Below are 23,123 nucleotides of genomic sequence, written 5' to 3'. Positions count from 1 at the left end.
GCTTTCTATTGGCAGTTTTGAGCAAATAGCTGAATCCAGAGCTTATTAATGTAATTCTAAGAATGAAGCCTTAGACTTTTCTTAATGCCTAAATCTTTCCAGTTCATTTCTTATCTGTCTGTACCAAACTTGCATGGGTTTTTTTTAAAGTGAAACTCAAAGCCTTCATGTTAATATCCTTCTGAAATTGTTACATTCCCTTTAGAATTTTAGTTGGCAACAGCTTTTGCAGTCAAATTTCAAGGTGAGAGGGAACAGGCAAAGAAGCTTTTTTTTTTTTCCTGTTTGCTTGCCATTCATCTAGAACAGTTCTTCAAGTTGGTTAATTAAAACACGGTGGTTTTCCTTACTAGGGTTATTAGAATGGTCTCACTAACTGCTTAATGACAACATTCTGTAGAATAGAATATTTCAGCTGGAAGGGACCTACAACTGCCATTTAGTCCAGCTGCCTGACCGCTCCAGGGCTGACCAAAAGTTAAAGCATGTTCAGGGCATTGTCCAAATGCCTCTTAAACACTGACAGGCTTGGGGCATTGGCCACCTCTCTAGGAAGGCTGTTACAGTGTTTGACCACCCTCTTGGTAAAGAAATGCTTCCTGATACCCCGTCTAAACCTCCCCTGGTGTGGCTTTGAACCATTCCCATGCGTCCTATAGCTGGATACCAGGAAGAAGAGATCAGCATCTCCTTCTCTACTTCCCTTCCTCAGGAAGCTGTAGAGAGCAATATAGTTTAAATATGTTGGCGGTTGTTTCTGTGCACATTTACAACTTGGCTTGATATCCGGGTTTTCTTTTCTCCTGTTCTCTCCCATACAGGTGTTCTTCATAAATTTTCCTACAGGGCTTCTCTGTGGAGAAATCAGGAAAGCATATGTAGAATTTGTGAACGTAAGCAAGTGTCCTCTTACTGCACTGAAGGTTGTGTCCAAGCATCCGGAATTTTTTACTTTTGGTGGAAATACTGCTGTTCTAACGCCGCTAAGTCCTTCAGCTTCTGAAAACTGTAGTGCTTACAAGACTGTTGTGACAGATCCTACCTCTGTGCGTACAGCACTGCTATCGTCAGCTTCTTCTGTAGACTTCGGCGTTGGCACGGGAGGTCAGCCTGAAGTAATACATGTCCCACTTCCTGATGCTGTTCTTCTTCCTGGGGCTTCCGTGCAGCTGCCAATGTGGTTACGGGGACCAGATGAAGAAGGTGTTCATGAAATTAACTTTTTGTTTTACTATGAAAGTATTAAGAGACACTCAAAAATGTGGTAAGTTTTTATCTACTTTTTCCTGTCATACTTACTAGACACCTTGTAAGCATAAATGTAAATCTTACTGAATTTCTTTCAATTGCTATGATGATGTAAAAGTGGCCTGTTATCTGCTATTCTAAGCAATAATTTTTTTCCTCTATATGATCTAATTTTTTTATGAAATTATACAGCCTACACTGCTTCCATCAAAGTGGCAGTTATTAAAATAACAGAAGGAGGGTTAATAGAATGTTTTTAATACAAACGCTGTATTTAGTTTTTCTGGAAGCACATCTTTGAGGTGTGGGGGAAAAATCATGATGTTACAAAACAAAATCGTACCTACTTCGAACAGAGGATTTTGTTCTTAGTTAAAATGTGGTTAGTAATTGTATTGTGATGGAAGTTTCACTTGCATACTGTGGTATAGTTCCTTTTTGGACCATCTTGAGGCAGTGGATGGTCAAGTTTGACATTACAAGCTAACAAATAGTGCTTTCTTTGAACTTTACTTGAAAGGTAGCAAGATGATTTTTGTCGCTTATTCCCAAGTCCCACCCATGTCCAAGACTAAGAAGGCTCAGGAAATAACTTTTTTGAGGAACCCCTTCTTCAAATATTCTGGGGTGAATAGGCTTTCCTTCAGAAAGTGAAGAGATCAGCCTTCAGGAAGCCTTAGTGTAGCAATCTAGCAAACGGCCAAATTCAGAAATGAAGACACTTGCTTTTTATGCCCCTCTCTCTCATTCTTCTGCAGGTATTGTTCTTACATTGCTACCTCATAGGTGTTAGAGCTCATAGCTAGAGCTGGGAAAAAGTTGCAACATGCTTCATCTAGATTGAGATTTTAGCCCACTAAGGACACTGGCCACAAACTTAATAAAAGTTCCTATTTAATTTTCTGGGAGAGAAATTTATTGTGGAGCTGTGTGTGCTGGATTTGTCCGGAGAATGTGTCTGCCCACCTTAAGAAGCAGTGCAGACTAGGAGCAGTGGATCTGTAATCAGGGCTGGGGACCTGATGGTGTGGTTTAACCCCAGCCTGCAACTCAGCCACACAGCGGCTCGCTCCCTCCCTTGCAGCAGGATGGAGGAAAGAATCTGAAGGGTAAAAGTGAGAAAGCTTGTGGGTTGAAATAAAGACAGTTTAATTGGCAAAGCAAAAGCTGTGTGCACAAGCAAAGCAGGACAAGGAATTCATTCCCTACTTCCCATGGGCAGGCAGGTGTTCAGCCACCTCCAGGAAAGCAGGGCTCCATCATGCATAATAGTGACTTGGGAGGACAAATACCAACACACACTTTCAGAGTGAATCCCCCTCCTTCCTTCTTTTTTCCCCAGCTTTATAGCACAGGATATCCCTTTGGTCAGTTGGGGTCAGCTGTCCCAGCTGTGCCCCCTCCCAGCTTCTTGAGCCCCCCAGCCTCCTCACTGGTGGGGTGGGGTGAGAAGCAGAAAAGGCCTGGACTCTGTGAAAGCTCTGCTCAGCAGTAACTAAAGCATCCCTGTGCTATCAGTGCTGTTTCCAGCACAGATCCAAAACACAGCCCCATAGTAGCTGCTATGAAGAAAATTAACTCTATCCCAGACAAAACCAGCGCACCTGATCTCTATACTGTACATATTCAGGATCATGATGGGGAGCAGGGTTACTTCAGATAAGCTGTAGTCACATGGACTGAATATCTGCTTGTGGCTGGAGCTTGTTTTCCGGGCTAGTTCTGAGAAAGAAACCAAGTTCATGTACTGTGAGACTGCTCCATAGTGTAAACCAAAACCAAGTTAAGTTGAAGATGGTCAAAAGAGTGGATCAGTGGCGTATTCTTGAAATCAAACTAAAAGTTGTGCAAATGCACCCTTTGTCCAGATTTTTCTGCAGCTTCTGAAATGCCAGAGTTAACTTTCACTTGGCTTTAAACTAGTCTGTAAGAATCTAATAATAGGGAATTTGCCCCCCTACAATGTAGTTAGTTTTTTCTTCCCTTTTTTAGAACAGAACTTATTTCTCTTCTGAGTTCATAGTATTCAGAAACTGAGGTGTTTCAGAGATGGAAGATGTTCGTTTGGGGAGTATATCTGTTCCCTGCTGTATTGAAGTTTCCAGGGGAACCTAAATGATGTGATCTTATTTAACAGTACTATTTGTAGATGGAGCATAGCTTTTAAGTTGAAAAAAATGGTTTAATTTGTGCCACTTGAAAGCTGTACAGACATCTGTTTATCTGTCTGAAGATAAACTGCAAAACTGTTAAGTTTATTCTGTAGATTGTGACATTATGTGAAGTAGAATTTAGGAAACCGCTGACTTGCCCTCCCAAAACAAGCATTGCATCATGTTTCAGTATATTTAGTAGGTAATGCTTACCAAATTTTTACATGCCTCTAATGTTTCCAGGTGGAAGTTATGGTAACACAAAGATTCTGTATGGGAAAAGCTCATGTGTTTTAATGGTGTCAGAGAATGGAAGCTTACTTGTCATTAGAACAACAGGAAGATAACTCTTACAAAGGGCTTGCTGGCCTGGAGGTTGAGCATGTCTGGAAAAAGGCAGAGTAGTGACCGTTCTAGAAGTAAACTTTCAAGATTCTCAGTTCAGGGGAATTTGTTGCACACAGTGGTGTTCTGTCTAAATGCTTTTTAGTAAATGTTTATGCAGAAGATATGACCTAACTAGTGGGCCCTTTATGGTTTATTTCCTCAGAAACTCTATATTCCAAACCATGTGGTGGTATTAGGAATAGCGTGGCCAGCAGGAGTAGGGAAGTGATCGTGCCCCTGTACTCCGCACTGGTGAGGCCACACCCCAAATACTGGGTTCAGTTTTGGGCCCCTCACTACAGGAAAGGCGTGTTGCTGGAACATGTCCAGAGGAGAGCAACAAAGCTGGTGAGGGGTCTGGAGTGCAAGTCTTATAAGGAGTGGCTGGGGGAACTGGGGTTGTTTAGTCCGGAGAAAAGGAGGCTGAGGGGAGACCTTATCGCCCTCTACAACTGTCTGAAAGGAGGTTCCAATGAGGTGGGTGTTGGTCTCTTCTCCCTGGTAATGGGTGATAGGACGATGGGAAATAGCCTCAAGTTGCACTGGGGGAGGTTTAGGCTGGACATCAGGAAAAAGTTCTTCACTGTAAAGGTTGTCAAGCATTGGAATGGGGTGCCCAGGGAAGTGGTTGAATCACCATCCCAGGAGGTATTTAAAAGACGGGTAGATGTGGTGCTTAGGGACATGGTTTAGTGGTGGAATGGCAGTGTTAGGTTAACAATTGGACTTCGTGATCTTAAAGGTCTTTTCCAACCTAAGTGATTCTATGATTAAATAGTTAAATGACATCCCCGTGCCAATACACGCCTGTTTGTTTTCACTGTGCCAGTTGTTTTACATCAGAAATATTTGATAAGTTACCATGGCAAGAAAACATATGAACCTTTTTCTCCAGTGTTTCAAATTCAAGAGGCTGTTTGAACAGCACCTACCCATGCAGCATCATTGTTAAAAATAACTTTTCTTTTTAGCTTCCTATCAAAACTATGTATCTCTTTGGTGATTGAAAGGAATACATTGTCTAATGGCCTTAGTATTGATGACAAACATACAAGCTAAACTTCTTGACAACAGGTTCTGGAGAGCAATCCTGGTTGTTCAGAATGTCTTTGTCTTCTTTTTTTTTTTCTTTTTTTTTCTCCTTTCTCCTGCTCCTTCCTAGTCATAGAGTATTAAGGCACACTGCAGTTATATGTACTAGCCGGTCTCTGCATATTCGAGCTACTGTCTGCAGAAGTAATGCAGTTGAAGATGAAGAAGGCAGAGGGGACAATATGTTGGTGTTTGTGGATGTAGAAAATATCAATACTGTAAGTTCTTATTAATAATACTGTTCTAAAGCTCAGTAGATGTGTGTTACCAGTAGAATCAAGATTTAAGTAAAAAAGTTGGTGTTTTTTTTTTTTTTACAACTGCTTTGCAAACACTAGGTAAACCTTGCTTATTTAATCATTCCAGTTACTGTTGGAGACTACTAACATTAAGTTATATCTCAAATTTCTGGAATTCTGCTATAACTATCCAAAGTAAATTCTAGTACTGTAGTTCAGTCTTTTTTTTTCTTTGAGGAAGATTTATTCCAAATTCATGAATGTTATTTATGATCACAACTTCAAAGATAGTTATAAATGAGGCAACCTGTGCTCTCTGCAACCTTTCAGTGAAAACACTGGTAGAATTAGTGGTAATGTGAGGTCAAAACAGAAGCTTCCTTCAAGCTGGAGCTTAAGTGTTGACATTTATTGCCAAATGCTAAAAGACATTTTTGCAAATGTAATCCAAATAACAGATGCCTGTTGTGATCTATTGACTTAGCAAAGCAGATGAAAATATTTCAGTTTTTCATACCACGCTTATTTAAATTTACTCATTTTTTTGGTAAAGCTGCTCACATTTTTTTCAGCCACAAAGCAAGGTAGTTGAATCCTCTGTTTATAGAATTCCTAGATACTTAGCTGGTAGTGGAATCACTGAGCTGATCGGTCATTTTGTTTCGAAGGTGTGTACATTCTGTTTTTTCTTCAGCTACTAAACTGAATATTGTCCACTCTTTCTTTGAGGAGGAAGGAATGTTTCATAAAGTACTTACCAAGTTAACAGAACGTTGTGTGAGACTTAATTTTCCATTATCACCTCACTCCTTCCAAGAAAGGAAACCAACCCCAAAAGTTACTTTTCATTGCTTATATATGTAGAAAAAAAAAGTTCATGAATTTCTGAGACTCATGTCCTAGCAGTATTCCTAAAGTAGTTTTAAAAACTAAGTGGCCTTGTGGACGGTGTTCTGCACTGGGCTTAAAAGCCTAGGTTTTATTATAGTCTCAATCTAAAATACTAACTTGCAGGTATTTTTCTGAGGGAATCTTTGTTTCCTCTTTGTGTGGCTTTATTTACTGGAATTGAAAGTTGTCATGAGCTGGGACTGTTGTTTCATGTTACAGTGGATCTTAATTCTCTTTCTGTCTTTCCTTAGTACTGTATTATGGATGGCTTGAATAATGAGTTAAATAAAGATTCTAACAGTGCTATGATGCAGTGAACACTTACTGTGTGATGCAGAACATCAGAATTGTGATTGGTCACAAGTTACTTGACAAAATTTTTGTTTCTTCCCTAGAGTGAGACTGGTGTTAAAGAATTTCATATAGTGCAAGTTTCAAGTAACAGCAAGCACTGGAAGCTTCAAAAATCTGTTAACATCTCTGAAGACAAAGGTGTGTATCACCGAAAGGATGGCAAATCTAGCTTCTGCCTGAAAAGAACAGTTAAAACACTCATTACAAGGAGTTGAATTTGGCTTTCAGAATAATTAATTTCTAAAAGCTTTGTCCTTTTCAAACACACTACAGCCCTCCTTTTGTTAGTGTTTCAAGAAAACTACATTGACAGGTAGCTTTCAGACTTGATTAATTTTAAAAATGGGCTTACTTTGGAGGTAAATTATTTCTGTGATGTAGAGAAATCCATGTCTGGGTTGGCTGATAACTTGCCTTGCAAGAACTATGTTTCAGTAGTCCTTTAGTTTTAGTTACTTGTATGACTGTTAAACTTAACTGATAATAATAACAACAATTATTATTACATATAGTAGTAATTATTCGGTTAGTTTAATCAACAGAATGTTTGACAAGTGCTCTTCTCAGTTATTGGAAATATATTAGAACTGCTAGTGCTGTATCCTGCCGTAGCTAATATAAGCTGCTAATTTTTGAAAAGGATAACTATGCCAGGCAAAAAAAAGTGCTGTTACTGTATCTAACAAATGTTATCTTTACTTGTATGCTGACATTTTATGTACTTAAAAATTAGTCTAGATGTGTATAAATATATTAATCTTGTATTAATATTGAGGGTGAACCAGTTAGATAAACTGAATCTTTTGTCTTCTGTTCCTTCCTTCTTTCTCTGTATCTCCTTTATGTATTATCGCTCACTTCCTACTCTAGAAGGAGATGGAAGGGGTCAGCAGAAGATGCATCTTATTTCATACCATGCAGTCACAAAATACTCATCTTTACCATCATGCGGTTGCTCTGCTTGATTAATTATGCTTCTTGAGTCATCAGTGTGGGATTTTTTATTTGTGAGGTTTAAAGGCTGACTTTCGGCTTAAGAGGAGGGACCCCTGTATTGAGGGGGGAAAAAAATCTTGTAACCTTTTTCTTTCAGATACAAAACTTGCTAGCAGAGAGCGAGCGAAGTTATGCTTTAAAGCAGTAAGATGCAAAAACTCTGAAGGTAGGTTCTGTCCTGAATGTAGTAACTTCTTAAAGAAAATACTATTTGGATGCTGTATGCTGAAGTTGTGAGTTCTCATGATGCTGAAACAATACCTTCTCTTTTTATCCTTAGAAAATTACACGTTTGCAGACATTGTCTTTGGAAATGAACAGGTAGGCGAATTGGTACAACTGCATATTCTGTCTTGTGCAAGTATCCCAGTGAAGCCTCTTTTAAAATGGGAACAGTGCTTTCATAGTTGGAAAGTTGAGTTCTACACATCAAAAACTATTGGTCTATCTAAGTCAGCTGAACTACTTTGGGAGTGCACTGCAATGCTAACTTTTTTTGCTAATGTTTTTCCTTCCTTCTCAACTCTTCAGAGCAGTTCTTTTGACTATTTCCCAGTCATCTAGCTTTCTAGTAGAGATCTGTGGATGTCAGATTCTAATGCTGTTGTTTTTTTCTTAATTATATTTTTCCTAAGATAAGTTAAAAATTCTAATTACAGCTTATTCTAAAAGTAATCTGGAAATATCTAATGGATGTAGGTACCAAAATTTCAAAACTACTAGTGTAGATTGCAGTCAGTTCAAGGAGTCTGTTTCTTTGCTTTTTCCTAAAGTGTAAAATTCTAGACTGCCATGCTCCTTTAATCTCTTTAAACACACGGGTATTGTCTAAAGAAGAATCCTTTTAACAGATGATCCTGGTACAGTGAATCCTTTTCCAAAACTTGAGGAAAGTAGGCCACTTGCATCAGACCAGGAATCTACATTAGCATAGTGGATTTAGTTAGCTGGATGTCAGATAGCTTTTTTTTTTTAAGCTGACTGTACATTTTGCGTATATGTATCCAGCCTTTAAAAGCCAAAGAAAACCTACTCATTGCCATTTCATGTTATAAGCGCATAAATTAAAGTTAGGACTAAAAATCTGAGGTAGATGATCCCTCTTTGCATTTTTAAAGTTGGATGAGCTGCACGGACTTCAGCTTTCTTGTTAGAAAATGTTCTCTAATGGGGAGGGAGGAGTTACTCCAAAAGCAGACTGTCTCCCTGGGTGTGAGTATTCTGCTAATGCAATAATTAGCAGCTCTGCAACAGCATATTCTGGAAAGGCTAACTTTTTTGAAAGGGAGGGGTTAGGAAGCTTAAAGTTTCTTACTTATCATTGCTGTCAGTCTTAAAACCACTGCTTTCTTATGAAGCTTTTGGTGTTGGAAAAGCCCAGCACAAATGATGACAAACTTGACAAACAGTACAGTACTGACTGTGCCACTTACACATGCCACTAATATACTGTGCAATCTATTATCTTTGCTATTGCTAGCATAATGTACATTCCTGACTTTGAGAAATAATTCTAGATAACATGCGAAAAACATTCATAAGCAATAATGACTTACATGTGAGTTAGAGTTAGCTGGACATGTCAGCTCTCTACACTACATGTTATATATCACAGTAGGCTGTCTGGTGGTAATAATCAAAGCCCTTATTTCGAAGTTTGGTATTTGTAATTTTAGGGCAATAATCTATAGCTGTTGCCCTGTGTTACCTTAGACAGTTCATTAGGGCTGTGTCCTGTACATTTGCAAAGGGAAGCAAAGCAAGGTAATGGAACAGAAATATTCAATGAGCAGCACTGTTAAGAGTAAGTTTTGCCACCTTACATCCTGTTCTGATAGCACCCTTTCTTGCTTTTTTTTTCTTGCAGATAATAAGTTCAGCCAGTCCTTGTGCAGACTTTTTTTTTCAAAGCTTGTCCTCTGAATTTAAAAGAACACACGTGCAATCTCATCATGCATCTCAGAGGGGTGTGAAACAATCATTTGATGAGACAATCAGATTGATACAAAGATGCAGTGAAGTTGACTTGAACATTGTTGTACTGTGGAAGGTATGTATGGTTGTGGCCTTTGTGGTAATTTGGCCATGAGATGTGTCTGCTAGAAACTAATGTAATAAGGCATCTTGAACTTTCATGCATATTTGTACAAAATTTATGGATGGATTTTTTTTTTCTGCAAACAGGCAAGAGAACTAAAATGGTGCCAAGAATCAGACAGTCTTAACAGCTGTTACTGTAATAAGTATGCTAAAGTGGTTTTACAATACTCTGGGTGCACCTAGTTCTTAGAAATTCCCCTCTTAGAAGAGAATATTCTGGAATCTTATACCAAGAGATCTGTTAATGCTTGCTTTTATCATGCAACTGTAAGAGTGACCCAGTCTGCTTTGAAGAAGAGGCTCTCATTTACCAGAATGCAAATATTAAGTAATGGAAACTGGCAGTCTAAACTTCAGCAGTTGTCTGTGCTTGCAAAATGAAAGCACACACATAAAATAAATGCATGTCATGCTAGCCTTTAGGTTTTGAACAGTACAACATCTTACACTTAAGTTAGGGGAAAGTCAGTAGTTCTGTATTATGAAGCTGATGATAGTTTCTGCTCTGCTAATGGCTTTGTATTGTATTCTGTAGGCATATGTTGTGGAAGACAACAAGCAGCTTATTTTGGAGGGCCAGCATCACGTTGCCCTTAATACAGTTGGGAAGGAGGCTTTTTCATTTCCTCAGAAGCAGGTAATCCAGTGTGAAGTTTTCCTTTATAATTGCTTCTTTCCCAAAATAGACATGATGTTTTCTTGTAAGTAAGTGAAATCACTTTGGGGGCTTTCGTAGAATCTAACATCAGATATGGTATTGCGAAATAATTCAGACTTCAACTTTGATTAGTCATCTATATTGAAATAGGCTCAGTTTAAAGATGAGAAAAGCAATATGGAAGCAAGTATGCTACTATGTAGTTGTTGGAGTAAATGATTGTGGTATTTCAGGGTAGAACTAGGAGTTTATTAATGGTATTAAGTTATAGTTAATGATTATTTCATAACAAAGTTAATAGTAAAATAGTGGAATCATTTGAGTGTTACAAAATCTATTTTGTAAATTCTACTGCTATGCATGACTTAAGTGAAGACCTTCAGTGTAAAATGTTAGAAAAGCCGAAATTCTGGAGCAGTTAGAAGACATTGAAAGCCCCATTGGAATTGATCAATTAATAGTGTATTACTTCACTTTAAGTTTTATAGCCTGTTTGATTGTTCAATGAAAATAGTGTCTGTAAGAAACTAGTGGATGTCTTCTGGTACATAATCAGCAACAGTTATGGAAGTTATAGATAAGTTTCTGTGAAAAAACGTCTATGCTAGGTGCAATTTATGTGTGTGAAGACGACTAATGTGCAAAATAAAAAAGAAACAAGTCTTGTACTTGTTTAGTCTTCTGCTGAGCAGTACACTGCTGTTCCTTCTTGCTTTGGTGCCATTCTCATTATGTTTTTACCAATGTTGCAAACATCATATATAGCTGCCACTGAGTAAGAGCTCACTAAAAGCAAATAGTATGATAAGTTAATATTGTCACGTAAGCAATATAGGACAAATGTGTGTTTCTATAGGTATCATGCTATAACATACGTAGTGAATTACTCTGAAGCTGCGCACTTGGCTTTGGTTCATAAGCCTTTAAGTATTTTTACATCGTTATGATGATTTTTCCATTTAGTTCTAATTTAAGTTCTAATGTCTGCAGATGATTTTTTCACTTAATGTTGTATATTGTCTTTGAACTGCCCTGTTCTTGCATTAAAGTTACACAAGCAGTGAAAAGCTGTGGTTGAGAAAATCCCAAACCCAACCATTACTTCTAACTTAACATTTTCAGTATGTAGTTTTGAGACTTATAATGTAACGTTTAAATAGTTTGTCTTGTAAATCTGTATTAGTTCTCTAAGTCATAAACAGGGTTGGAAACTTTAGGCTGTTCCTGAATATCTTGTGCTGACACTACAGTAGTTAGTTGTTTTCTGGGGTCTAGACAGCAGAGGGAGATGGAGATGCATGCTTTTTACCAATCAGTATTGGTTACCAGTTCTTAAAGGGCTGCTCAGATCTGAAAAAAAAAAATTGTTTACAGATTCTGAACAGGGTGTCACCTAGGATGCAAGAGTCTGCTCCTTGTATTTCTTGCTTGTTCTATTTGTTGCTCTTCAGTGACTTTCTTCTTGACTTGAACCACTTCTGCTTCATGCTGTTGCAGCCAGCAAAGAAATTTTTGTGTTTGTCTGGCAATACAGCCATCCCTAACCAAGAACAGTCTCACAATAGACATGGAGAAAACATGACCAAGATTTCTCTCTGCACCCTCTTTATGGTTTTTTTAGCCCTCTGAGAAATGACTCAAATCTTAGCGGAGTTCATCAAATAACTACGTTGAACAAATCAAGATAGCTTGCTTTATATTTTGGCTAAATTCTGTGTACTGGTTGGCTTCTGTTGCTTTGTCAGTTGTGGTGTATCTCAGACTGATTCTTTGCCAGCTCTTAAGGGTTTAGTTTGGATTTATAGAAGCTCCTAGAACTGTTTAAGGAAACAAAACTGCAGTAAAGCGCTATCGTAGAAAAGCAGTAAATCTGTATTCATTGGCACTGGTGTTTCTCAAGTTCTTCCAGCAGATGCTGGTAGATAGTTGGTTGCACTGATATGAAGTCATCTTTGTAGTATGTCTAAGCTAAGATGTTAGACTGCTGACTGAGATGCAAGGGCAGGTGGTAATGTCTGCTTGGTTCACTGTGGAACACACAATGCATACAACGGGGATGTGGAACAGACAGCAGGATGCAATTATTCCTGTACCACAGGAGCATAACTTGCCATAGCATTTAGTAAAATCAAAATTAAAACTTCTAGTTTCTATAAAAAGCAAGATAATGGGGCTTGGGGGAGGCGTAAAATCTTTTTCGAGGTAAAACTTCTGTATGTACCCAAGTAAAAAAGAAAATAACAGTAAAATTGTATACAGATTTTTCTTGGGTGCTCAAATGTGTGCGCTTCCTTTTCTTCCTATGTCTGTTCAAAATAGAATTCTGAATTCTAAACTGTTTCATTCTAGCCAAGACAAGGATATCTGTGACTTTGAAGCTTACGGGGTTTTCTGTCATTGAATACAGATATTTTTTTTGTCCCTTACACCTCAGGATTTTTTTATTTAACTAAATAGCACTGCTTTTGAGTGTAGGTTACTGGACACAGTAGACTTCATCAGGTGATGTGATGAACCGCTTACATCTTTATGTACTAGAAGTTTGGAATCATAACATAGTATGCTGAATGAATGCTTAAAGAATATTGACTCTGTTAAAGTATTTCTTTTTCATATAGAAAGCTTTCTGAGTAATATGGAAAACATTTATCTCTCTATTCTTTCTCTCGCTTGTACTTTTGAAAAAATGGACTTTTGCTAAAGGTAGGGAAAAATGCTAAATACAGTTTATATCCTTGAGTCAGAAACACAGAAGGTGCCACAAAATGATACATTATAGTCACTAGCAACAATATGTGAAGAATAAATCACATAAGGTCAGTAAAGTGAATAGGTCTGAACAGTTGTGCTAGCAGTAGCTGTTTGAGTCCAAGTAGTAAAAGCCTCGCTAACAAAAATCAGCTGTGCATTTGTAACTAGTGGCTGTTCTTTTTTTGACAACACTACTGATATGGGTTCTGTTTCTCTTCTGAAATTTGCTTTCAGGAATTGTGTTGCTCTAACTGAAAGTCAGCTTATGATTACATCTGAAATACAGCTAGTTTGTCTCTTGTTCTTGACCTCTCAACCTTAACTTAGTAAAAGACCAAAAACTTCAAATACTTCAAACATCCATTCACAGTCAGGGCTGTTGATCAACATTGTTTCTTCTTGTTGTCTCCGATACTTTTCTAATCTGGTGAATTAAATCCAAAAGATTCCAAAGGAAAATGGCAGTACAGTATGGTGGGGTGGAAGTAGAAGTATGGGACCGCGGCATTTGCCACGCTTCTGACTGGCAAAGGCTTCATGCTGATGGAAGGTGAGAAGCAGTCTAATAGAGGCTTGACACTTGGGCACGCCAGTGTGTTGGGAATAGTGCATCCATACTTCTGAAACATGTTAGCATGTGAGTGTAAACTTAGTTTTGACTGAAGTCTAGATGAGATAAAGTGTATGTGAGCGTGTCTTAGATCAGGCGTACTTTTTTAAGATGCCATCCCCATTTGCAGCCCTCTGTTTTTGTTGTGAAAATGGTCTTGTAATGCACAAAGTGGATACCTTCCAGGCAGAGTTAATCCAGATGTGCTCCAGGACTGCATGTGATAGCTTCTGGGCTGCTCATTCAGTCCTGTGGATTAGAGCAGTGCTAGCCCAAAGTAAAATCCATAAAGCACATACAGCATGGATGCAAGCTTTTTGGCAGTGTTTCACTTCAGAGATTATCATTTTGGTAACGCTGCTTCTTAATATAGATGCAACTGAGTGAGGCAGTGACAGTTTGGTTGGAAGTAGGAATCTTTGAAAGGTAGGAGAGGGTAGGGTTTAAATAACTTTCGTAACAGTGAATTTCTGGAAGTGACATCTTGTGCTAGTTCAGAATTTTTTTTTTTACAGAGTACGTAGGAAGGAATACATGAATCAAACGTAGATTGTTGGAATGGATTTAAGACTTTCTTTAAACCAGATTGGTGTAAAGAAAGCAAAATTCATAAGGGTAAAAACCCATCAAGATCTGAAAGTGTATGTTTTTCACCCTGTTGTATCAACTAATGTACCAGTTACTGTGCCAGTTTGGGAGGACTGGCTTATGTTACTGCCATGAATGAAATATTCCAAATAGCTGAAAAATTATATCTGCTGCTTTACCCATTGATGGACTGCAGAGCTGATGATAATATTTATATTTTCAAGTGCATTACTACTGGTGTCTTAGTAAAATACTGTTCCTGGAGTTGCCATTTCTATAGTTAGGAGCTGGAATTAATACAGATGAGTCGCATGATGAAAGAAACCAACTCAAAACTGAAGTTCTCTCAGTTTTCTCAACTCAAAACAGGAGTTCTCTGATCGAAAATGGGAAAGGGAGAAAGACACATCACTTAGGATCTCACTTCGTTTCACTCTTACTCTGTTGCTTTCATATGTTCTGCTTTTACTTACGCTTAGTGTTGTTCAAGAGTCTCCTGTTTAGGTTTTCTGTCCTGTGCATATTGGTCCCTCAAACGTGACTGAGCATCTTAATAATCCTTTTGGCTATGTGTAACTTGTGATTCATGGGGCAGATATGCTGAATTTCTGTATAATTTGGAAACCAAATTGTGGTGTTTAACTTTTTTCTGGTGTTTTTAAGAGGGCATTGACCCCGTCATTGAGAAGATTTTGAAATTGAAAACTCTAAGTTGTTTAATATTATGAAGAAAAATCCTTTAAAATGGCTGCATGTGAAGATACCGTCACTTCCATGCACCTGATGGAAAGGAAGAACTTTTCAGTTTGAAAGTGCATTCTAAGAGATTAGGGAATGTATTACAGGCAGAGCTGTCTGTTTCCTTTATCAGATAATGAAAAAGATGCTTTGAATGGCATAAACTTCGACTTTTCCTACTTCTGGCTTAGTACAGCTGCAGGAGATACCTAAAACCAGTGTTGAGATTATTTTACTTGGAACAGCAAGCTTGTGTCTAGTTTTAAGTATATTTGTTTGAAACTGACCTTTGTAGATGACTTTGGGCAGCAAAAAGCTTTCTAAAAATAGAAACAACTTTCCTAGCACCAGTTACACAGTTTGTGGCTCTTGGACCTTCCAACTGTGGGAGCTGTGCAGTACTGGTGCTATTGCCTGTTGCATGTTTCTAGTCAAAACCCAAAAAGCTTAAAAATGCAGCTATAAAAAGTGAAAACAATAACAAACACCACCACCACCCCCACCCCCCACCCCCTTCCCCCCCCAAACTCTTCTTATGATGAAATCTCTTCCAGCCAAGGTTAGCTGTACCTCTACCAGTATGTATGGGTGAGACCTTCAAGTTGTACCTTAACCATTTTTTAAAGGGAGCACCTTAAACATTGTTGTGGCCTTCTTGTATGCAATATATGGTGCTTGCTGTCTGCTGGAGCCTGTGACACTTCTGGAGGCTTTGTGAGGAACTGTAATGGGTCAACAAGCAGACTTTTGTTTTTGCCTTTAAAAAGGCAGTACGCCATTTGGGCTCGTATCCTAGGAGTTCAGCAGCAAAATACCACCCCTTTAATTCTTGGTTTAGTTTTGCTTTGTTTCTAAATGTAAATAACCAAAAGTCTTGAGGCTGTTTTCTGTGTGGTGCATATTCTTGAAGGGAGGGTACAGTGTCCCCAAGTAAGCATGGACATTTTTTTTTTTTGTAGCCTTGATCCAATTTCCCAACCTCCAGAGTAGGGCAGTTTAATGCATCCTTTAAACTTAGTATTAGCTGTCTCTAGGTAGCTCCCTGATCTGTATGCACATCCTGGTTACCATTCGGAAGTGCTTAATTCTTTCCTGAAGCATTAGGTAAGAGAACCATGTACTAAATGTCATGTCTTAGCCTTTGTTCTAGGTACACAATTACAAAAACACCTAGACTTTGAGCAGCTGAACTTTGAGAGGCAGACATCTTTTCTGAATCTGATGTCCAGGAGCTGGCTGGAATTAAGGTTTAGCTCTGTGATGGTAAAAGGTTAATCTTGCTGCTTTCCAGTCCTTCAGTAGAGCTGTAATATTAGAATGAAAGGTTTGAAATGTGAACGGCACTCTGTACTTCCACCAGTAAATGTTCCTGCTGCATTTCGTGATGTACTTGTCTGTTTGTAGAGATAAACCTTCGTATTTGTCTTTTGTAGGGTTTTAAAAAAATACTCGGGAATTCTGATTGGGAGGACTTGGAACAGGTAATTGACTCTAGGGCAAACTGCAGTGTGTAGGATATTGATATATGGTTGAAGAGGGCATTGAATAATTGGTTGGACTGCAATTTGAGGGGAAAGATCAATTTAAATGAAAATCTATAATCTCATCTCTGGAGGTCAGTGTGTTTCATGCTGTCAATTTTCATCAAGTTAGATCCCCTTAGGGTAGGGTAGAAATACCAAATTAATTAATTGCTTAAAAAGATATTCACAGTAACAATGAAATATATTTTTTTCTTCTCAAATTACTTTACAAAAAAACCCTACTCTTCCTTTCAAGAGGAAAGAATTGCAGGCTTAATAAAACATTTGATGTCTTCCTGGTATTAGCAGCACAGGAAAACAGTGACTTGAGTTGTTCATACATATTGCAGAATGCCCAGTGTGTCTGTTATTTTGAGTCAGGTTTTGTTGCCTGTAGTATTTCTTTTCAACTTAGAAGGTACAATCCATCACCCTTAAACAAGTATTACTTTGTTACTGTACTGACTTATTGGTGGCTCTTTAAAATCAGTCTTCTTTCACTTGCTTTTAGTAGTCACTTGCTGCAAATTCTTTTTTTTTTTTCCTTCTAAAGGTGGACTTTCTGCACAATAGATTCATAAGGGAATAATGAAAGGCAGCCCCTTCCCAAATAAATACTGTTTGCAAAACAGATTAGATGATGTTGGACAAAGTTACCGTAGTGCTGTAATGCTGGACCAAATGCAGCCTGATTGCCTCATTTGGTGTTGCATCTTTCTGTATCATCTGATTTATTCTGCTTCAGAGATTGATTCTGCCCACAGAGTTAGGATGAATCCCAAGTAGTGTGTCAGTGCTTGACTTGGGCTTTCAGCTGGGGACAAAGGTAATTTCCATATCTGCAAGAGCTTTCTGTTAGATTTTTAAGATACTCTGCTTTATTAAATCTGTCACTGTTAGCATGTTTCTATAAACTTCTGTTTGCTTTACTTTGGATCTGTTTTGGGAAACTTGGCTATTAGCTTTGCTGTTGTGAACTTCCCAGGGCAGGTGATGGATATTTTTTGTGGGGTTTTTTTAGGTACAGCTGCTGAGTAGGGAACTGTGTAAATGCTGTCCCTTTTTTGTAGAAATAAACCAAAACCAAACACTAACAAACCACTGCAACAGTAGCATGCTTTTGTGAAACTTGCACAGATCATGTTTTCACAAGCAGCTCTGAAGTTTCCATCCCAAAAGACAGTAATAGATAAATCATATCAGTACCTCCTCTAGCATGCTTAAATACAAAACACATTGGAAAAAACTGTAAGCTTCATGATGCTGTAGACTTGTTTCCCTGGAGTTACGGTTCATAATGGAAAATTGTAGCTTCTGTGACTGGATTTCTTGTGTTGTGTTGCACAGTACATTATGTCAGTATTTTAAATGTCATTCTGAATTTGTGTTTCAGGAATTACCAGAAACAGTGCTCTTAAAGTTTTTTCGGCCGGAAAACACGCCAGTACCTGCAAGACCAACACCAGAGCAGCTTTCTAATCTTATCAAGACAAGTCTTCATTATCCGGAATCTTTCAGTCATTCTTTTCATCAAAAAAGGTTTGTGCAATGTTTTCTTTAGAAATTTTTGAAATATTGTTAACTTGACATAAATCCTGTTGAGACATGTTATGTGGGTTATGATACAAAAGGTAAGTCTGGTATGCAGGGCAAAATCTTGCTCAATTGTTAAACTCACTGCTTCGTAATTGTGTAGATAAAATGGAAGTTTCATGTAGAAAATGGACTGTAATACTACAGTTTACAGTTTCAATGTTAGCTAGTAATGTTATCAAACTTACTGAAAGAAAAAAAAACCTGTTTATTTTTGGTGTTGAAGTAAACAGTGTGACTACTTTGAGAAACTAGACAGAAAATAGCAGTTCTTTTGACTTAAAAAGTAGTGCCTATGTCTACAGTAGCTGACTTGCCAAGATGAGCTGCACATGGTTCTGATTTATCTCGGAAGGAAAGGTGGTAGCTGTTTAGATCACTGGGGCTTGTCTCCTGGAAGAGTGTCAGAATTAACCTCTGTCAAAAAGCAGGCTGCTAGAGTGAATGAGTTGGAGCCTGTAAAATCCATGAGTCTTGCAAAATTAAAATGATTTGAACAAAGCCCTCTGGATTCATTTCCAGGAATGAAATTAATTGTACTTGAAACAAAGATACTTATTTAGGTTTGGGTTGTTTTATCTGAGAACTCTGCTGTGTTGTACTTTTTTCTAAAATTTCAGTTCATACAAGTTGCTAAAAGAAAGGGATTTCTTTCTTAATAAAATCTAACATTTAAATGTTTTATATGGTAGCATATTTTAGTTACAGTTACAAAGCATGCATTATTCCAGTAACAAGTTCGTCTTGTTTGTTATAGTTGCTAATTGTTCTTTTCTTGTTAGTCAAGTTCAGGATATTTAAACTGTTAAGCAATGGCAAAGGATTCCAGTGACATGAATCACTTGTTGCACACATAGAGCTGTTTGAACTGCAGTAGTTTGTGTACCTGCCTGTGATTATCTTGGGGTCTCTCCTGCTGCAGCATTATTTATAAAACCAATCATACTAATTGTGAACAAGTAGAATATCAACTATAACTGTATGGTAAAAGGCTTAAATTAACACCAAATGTGTATATGCTGCCCTATTTTGGCACTGTTCTGGTTAAAATTTTAGGCCAAATGCCACCAAGTGCAGAAGAAAAGTGTCTAGACAAAATGTGCCAAACAGTGGTTCAGAGAGCAGCATAGTGGCCAGTGTTACCCCATTCTGAAATGTCTCTTGTCATAACAGTAGATTTCCTGTCAACTAAGGTATTACGCTTTTGCTAGTCTCTCAGCTGGATGAAGGAAGGTGATAACTTTGGCTCAGTTGAGCCGATGCCATTTGCCTCAATAGCTTTTATTATAGGAAACTCTAGTCAGTGTAGGTGATTATATTGCTATGTACACTGAGTGTTGCGTAACAGACAACTACGTGTTAATTTTATATTGTTTGAAATCTATTTTAACTATTAAAGAGTGTAATTAAGATTGTCCAGAGTAAGACTTTTTTTCCTTTACTATGGAAATATTTCTCTTCACAGCCTCTGTCTGGTACCTGTCACTCTCCTACTTTCCAATTGTTCCCAGGCTGTTGTAGATGTAATGATTGATTTGCGGCATAAAACCACAAGGTAATGTGTGAATGTTAATAAACCAATATTTTTTTCTGAGAATGCTTCCTAGTTTGGGGGAGTCTTGTAAAGTTTTAACTGTATTGAGTATCTAGAATAGGACTTTTTCAACAGTGGCTCCTTTGAAAGAATGGTGAAAGAATCAGTCAGTGCTCAGTTTTGTGTTGCTTCTGACTGTTGCCAAGACAGGACCATGAACTGTCACTCATGAATAGTTGGACTCTGCAGATCTTTCCTAGGAAAGTGGAAATGCTTTTGAACTAATGAAATACAAGCTTCAGCAACTTTATTGAACGTGTGCTGTTGGGTTTTCATTTTTAGAATCTCAAGTAATTTATAGAAAACAACTTTTGAAGTTTAAACAAGTACTTCCTCCTGCAGTTTGGCGTAGTATAAAATGTTGTAAAACATAAAAGTGAAGGTCACTGAGGTAGGTTTAGTCATGGGGAACGTTTGCTTCTTGCCAGCAGTTGGTCCAGGCAAGTAAGAAATTGAAAGCCCAGGGCCTAATACGCAGGTTCAGAAATGGAGGACGTAAGACTTAAGTCTGTTTTATTTATCAGTTAAAATTAGGTAGCTGTTCAGTGATCTGCTGTGTCACAAGATGGTCACATTTTGTAACAGTATTGTAAGGCATGTCTTACATAGTGGTGTAGTCATGTGCCTTGAAACTTCCTAAAAAACCCAAATGAATGCACCTCCCACCCCCAAACCAACATATTAATGCCATGCCTATAGAGCAGTGTGTATCCATGTTGACTACGTGTGGCGTGCACTCGGATTTAACTCTAGTTCATGGGACAGGCCCAAGAATGCCTTATGTAGGAATTCCAAAAACTGTGACAATATGGATCTTGTTACCGTGTCTATTTTTAGTGTTACATGTCAGTTATACAAAAAGCTGGGAATATGCTGGAATTCATCATTATACATGTATGTATAATTAATGTTCTGTATGTAGTGTACAGTAGATTGAAAACCAAAGAGATGTTTTCAAGATTTGTACTGATTGATCTGAGCCAAGGGGGAGAGCTGCTGTAAAGGAGTGTGTTTTAAGTGCGAGTCAGAGCACTAAAAAGTATTTGTCAAGAAGTAAGGACCTGACCTGGAGTTAAACTGAGGTGATGAGTGGAAACAGGGATCCATAAAGATACCCAAGGGTACCTTAGGCACTCTGTCTCAGAGTGTGTGTATGTTTGTGGGGATGGGGGTGTGTGTGCGTGTTTGTGGATGTAGATGTAGTAGGGAAGAGGATATATAGACATGACCTTTTTTCCTGAAGCTGCAATTAGCATCTTGATAAAAATGTTAAGCGCAGTTCTGTCTATACCTGTGATTGCAACTAGCTTTGTCTTGCTAGAAAAACCTTAATCTCTTAAAGATGGGGGGGGAGGGAGCGGGGGGGCAGGGAGGGTGGGAAGCAAACAAAGCACAATGCATTTGGGGAGGGCAGTGACTTAAGGGAAATTATTGTAGGCCCACAGTCAAAAAGGCTCAGTAACTTCCAAGTCATCAAAGGTGACTGATGGTGAGCACTATTGCATCCAAAGAGTGCCAGAATAGTAACTTAAGTTTCCAATTCCTTGCTTTTGAAAAGAAGCTTTCAGAAAGCATAAACAAGCATCTCTTTGTCAGAGGCCAGTGACAGACACACTGTGCATTCTGAAATAGTGGGAAAACTTGAGGTTGAGGGAATCGTGTAAACTGCTATGCATGCTTCAAATACAGAAAAATGACTTTTACCTTCTTTTTCAGCCCAGAAGCACTAGAAATCCATGGATCTTTTACATGGCTTGGGCAAACACAGTACAAGCTTCAACTTAAAAGCCAGGAGGTCTATAGCTTGCAGCTGAAAGCTTGCTTCGTTCATACAGGTGTCTATAATCTTGGAACCCCCAGAGTATTTGCCAAGCTAGCGGACCAAGTTACTTTGTTTGAAACAAGTCAGCAGAACTCCATGCCTGCACTGATTATTATCAATAATATCTGACCACTTCCTGGAAAAAAATCACACTAAAAGACGAAATAAATGGGATTCTTTTCTTATATCGCTGGTTGACATTTTGCTGCAGTTTTTGGAAATAGCACCTCAAACATCTAACTTGTTACTAAAGATTGTGTAGGAAAGAAAATAGCAAAGTATTCAGGCTACTTGTCAATTTGTTTCTCAATGCAACGCACGTTGGACTGAAAATACGTTTATCCTTTTATAATGTATTTCTTCTCTGGTAATTAAGATATTCATAACACAAAATGCTCTAACTCCAGAACTGAACATATTTGTATGTCCTATGACCTGTCAAAAATGCAGCTTGACTGCTGTTACAACTTCCAGCATGGTGTGTTTAATATTTGTGGCTGTATTAGGATATGGTTCAGGAAGAAACCCTCATGAGTTTTTCCTGTCCGAAGCCATTAGTCATGATAAATCCCAACCTTACTGTGAAGTTCAATAAGGTGTCTGAAATCCGTTTCTGTTTCTTGGTTCTTTAGTTTAAAGTTTTGTTTTGAGTTTTCATGTTATGGAAACTGACCTTTTGAGGTTTACATAAAAGTCCCACCTAAGATGTTTAAAAAATAATTTCTTCAACCAGTTTGAGTATTTTCTCATTCATCTCGACACAGAATGCACTATTTCACAACCATGAGATTGTCATTTCAATTGTCACTTGCTTTATTATGTAACTATAACAACTGATCTGTTTTAAAAAAAAAAAATCTACTCAAGATTTTCAAGAAATGTATTATATTTATAACAAATGTACTGTAAATAGAATAAAACATGCACCATATTCACTGTATGGACTTGTGGCCCTTTTTTCCTTCTTTTTCATGCAGCTGTAGCAATCTGCAGGTGCCGATACTGTATACATATCCTGTGTATATATCCTGTACTGTCTTGAATCTGGCCCTCCTTGCTCGGGTGACATTTCTGTCCTGTTGCCCCATGTAGCGTTGGCCTACATTGAAACTTGTGGTTGCTGCTGTGTTTGCCTTTTGAGTTCTTATCCAGTGTTCCCAGGTGCAATGCAGAATTCGCCTCTCTGGGAAATCTTAATGACTTGCTGTGTGCTAGGGATTTTTAATTTGAGTAATAGCTGCTGAACGTTGGGAAGGCTGTGTGAAGCAATCAAGTGCAGCAAAGCCAGCTAGGGGTTCAGAGTTGTGATTCATGATGGGTTAGCAGAGTACGAGGAAAATCCACCTAAAGAAACCTAAGACTTCTGCCAGTCTGCTCTGTCTCATGGCTGAAGGAAATTTCTTCATAGGACAACACTGACTTATGAAACAGCCTATCTGCCTTTGGAGGCATATTTTTCTTTTTAGACGAGGTTTCTAATTTTACTTGCATGTGTTACAACTGTATGACTGTCCCGGGTCTTAAAACTTCCTTAAAAGTCTTAGAAGCCATTCATGGTGCATGACTGCCTCTCGTAGCCATACTTAATGACTCTGGATCGTGTTGACGTACCAACAGAATACTTGAGTATTACCCAACAATAAATAGATAGCTTCTGGGGGTGAGGGGTTTTTTTCCCCCTGCTGTTGGGCAGATTGGAAAATGTTTCTTTCTAAATGATTCTTGGCATTGTAGCCTTATGCTGTGTCATCGGTCCTCTTTCCATCTTGGTACTCTCTTAGGGAAA

At 38.2% G+C, this 23,123-nt stretch overlaps 1 protein-coding gene across 6 annotated transcripts in view; it reads left to right on the top strand.

Annotated features, from left to right (window-relative positions):
* The window catches only part of TRAPPC8 (trafficking protein particle complex 8), a 49,642-nt gene extending 26,546 nt beyond the window's left edge, over positions 1–23,096 (top strand). Inside the window, exons 19-29 of one of the 6 annotated variants that reach the window (XM_035894931.1) lie at positions 822–1,264; positions 4,951–5,098; positions 6,406–6,502; positions 7,458–7,526; positions 7,641–7,681; positions 9,228–9,410; positions 9,996–10,097; positions 16,239–16,286; positions 17,722–17,867; positions 19,387–19,476; positions 21,232–23,096. In XM_035894931.1, coding sequence (XP_035750824.1) covers positions 822–1,264; positions 4,951–5,098; positions 6,406–6,502; positions 7,458–7,526; positions 7,641–7,681; positions 9,228–9,410; positions 9,996–10,097; positions 16,239–16,286; positions 17,722–17,867; positions 19,387–19,476; positions 21,232–21,466 — 1,602 coding nt within the window. In that variant the 3' untranslated portion in view covers positions 21,467–23,096. Of the gene's footprint in view, positions 1–821; positions 1,265–4,950; positions 5,099–6,405; positions 6,503–7,457; positions 7,527–7,640; positions 7,682–9,227; positions 9,411–9,995; positions 10,098–16,238; positions 16,287–16,881; positions 17,565–17,721; positions 17,868–19,386; positions 19,477–21,231 lie in introns of those variants that run through there. The other 5 variants (XM_035894929.1, XM_035894934.1, XM_035894930.1 and 2 more) reach the window with 5 other exon arrangements.
* Positions 23,097–23,123: the final 27 nt, after the last annotated feature.

The sequence above is a fragment of the Egretta garzetta genome, unplaced genomic scaffold (genome assembly GCF_000687185.1).
Source record: "Egretta garzetta isolate BGI_Z169 unplaced genomic scaffold, ASM68718v1 scaffold35, whole genome shotgun sequence".
Lineage (NCBI taxonomy): Eukaryota > Metazoa > Chordata > Aves > Pelecaniformes > Ardeidae > Egretta > Egretta garzetta.
Note: the sequence above shows the minus strand (reverse complement) of the source record. Positions and strands in the feature narration are given on the sequence as shown.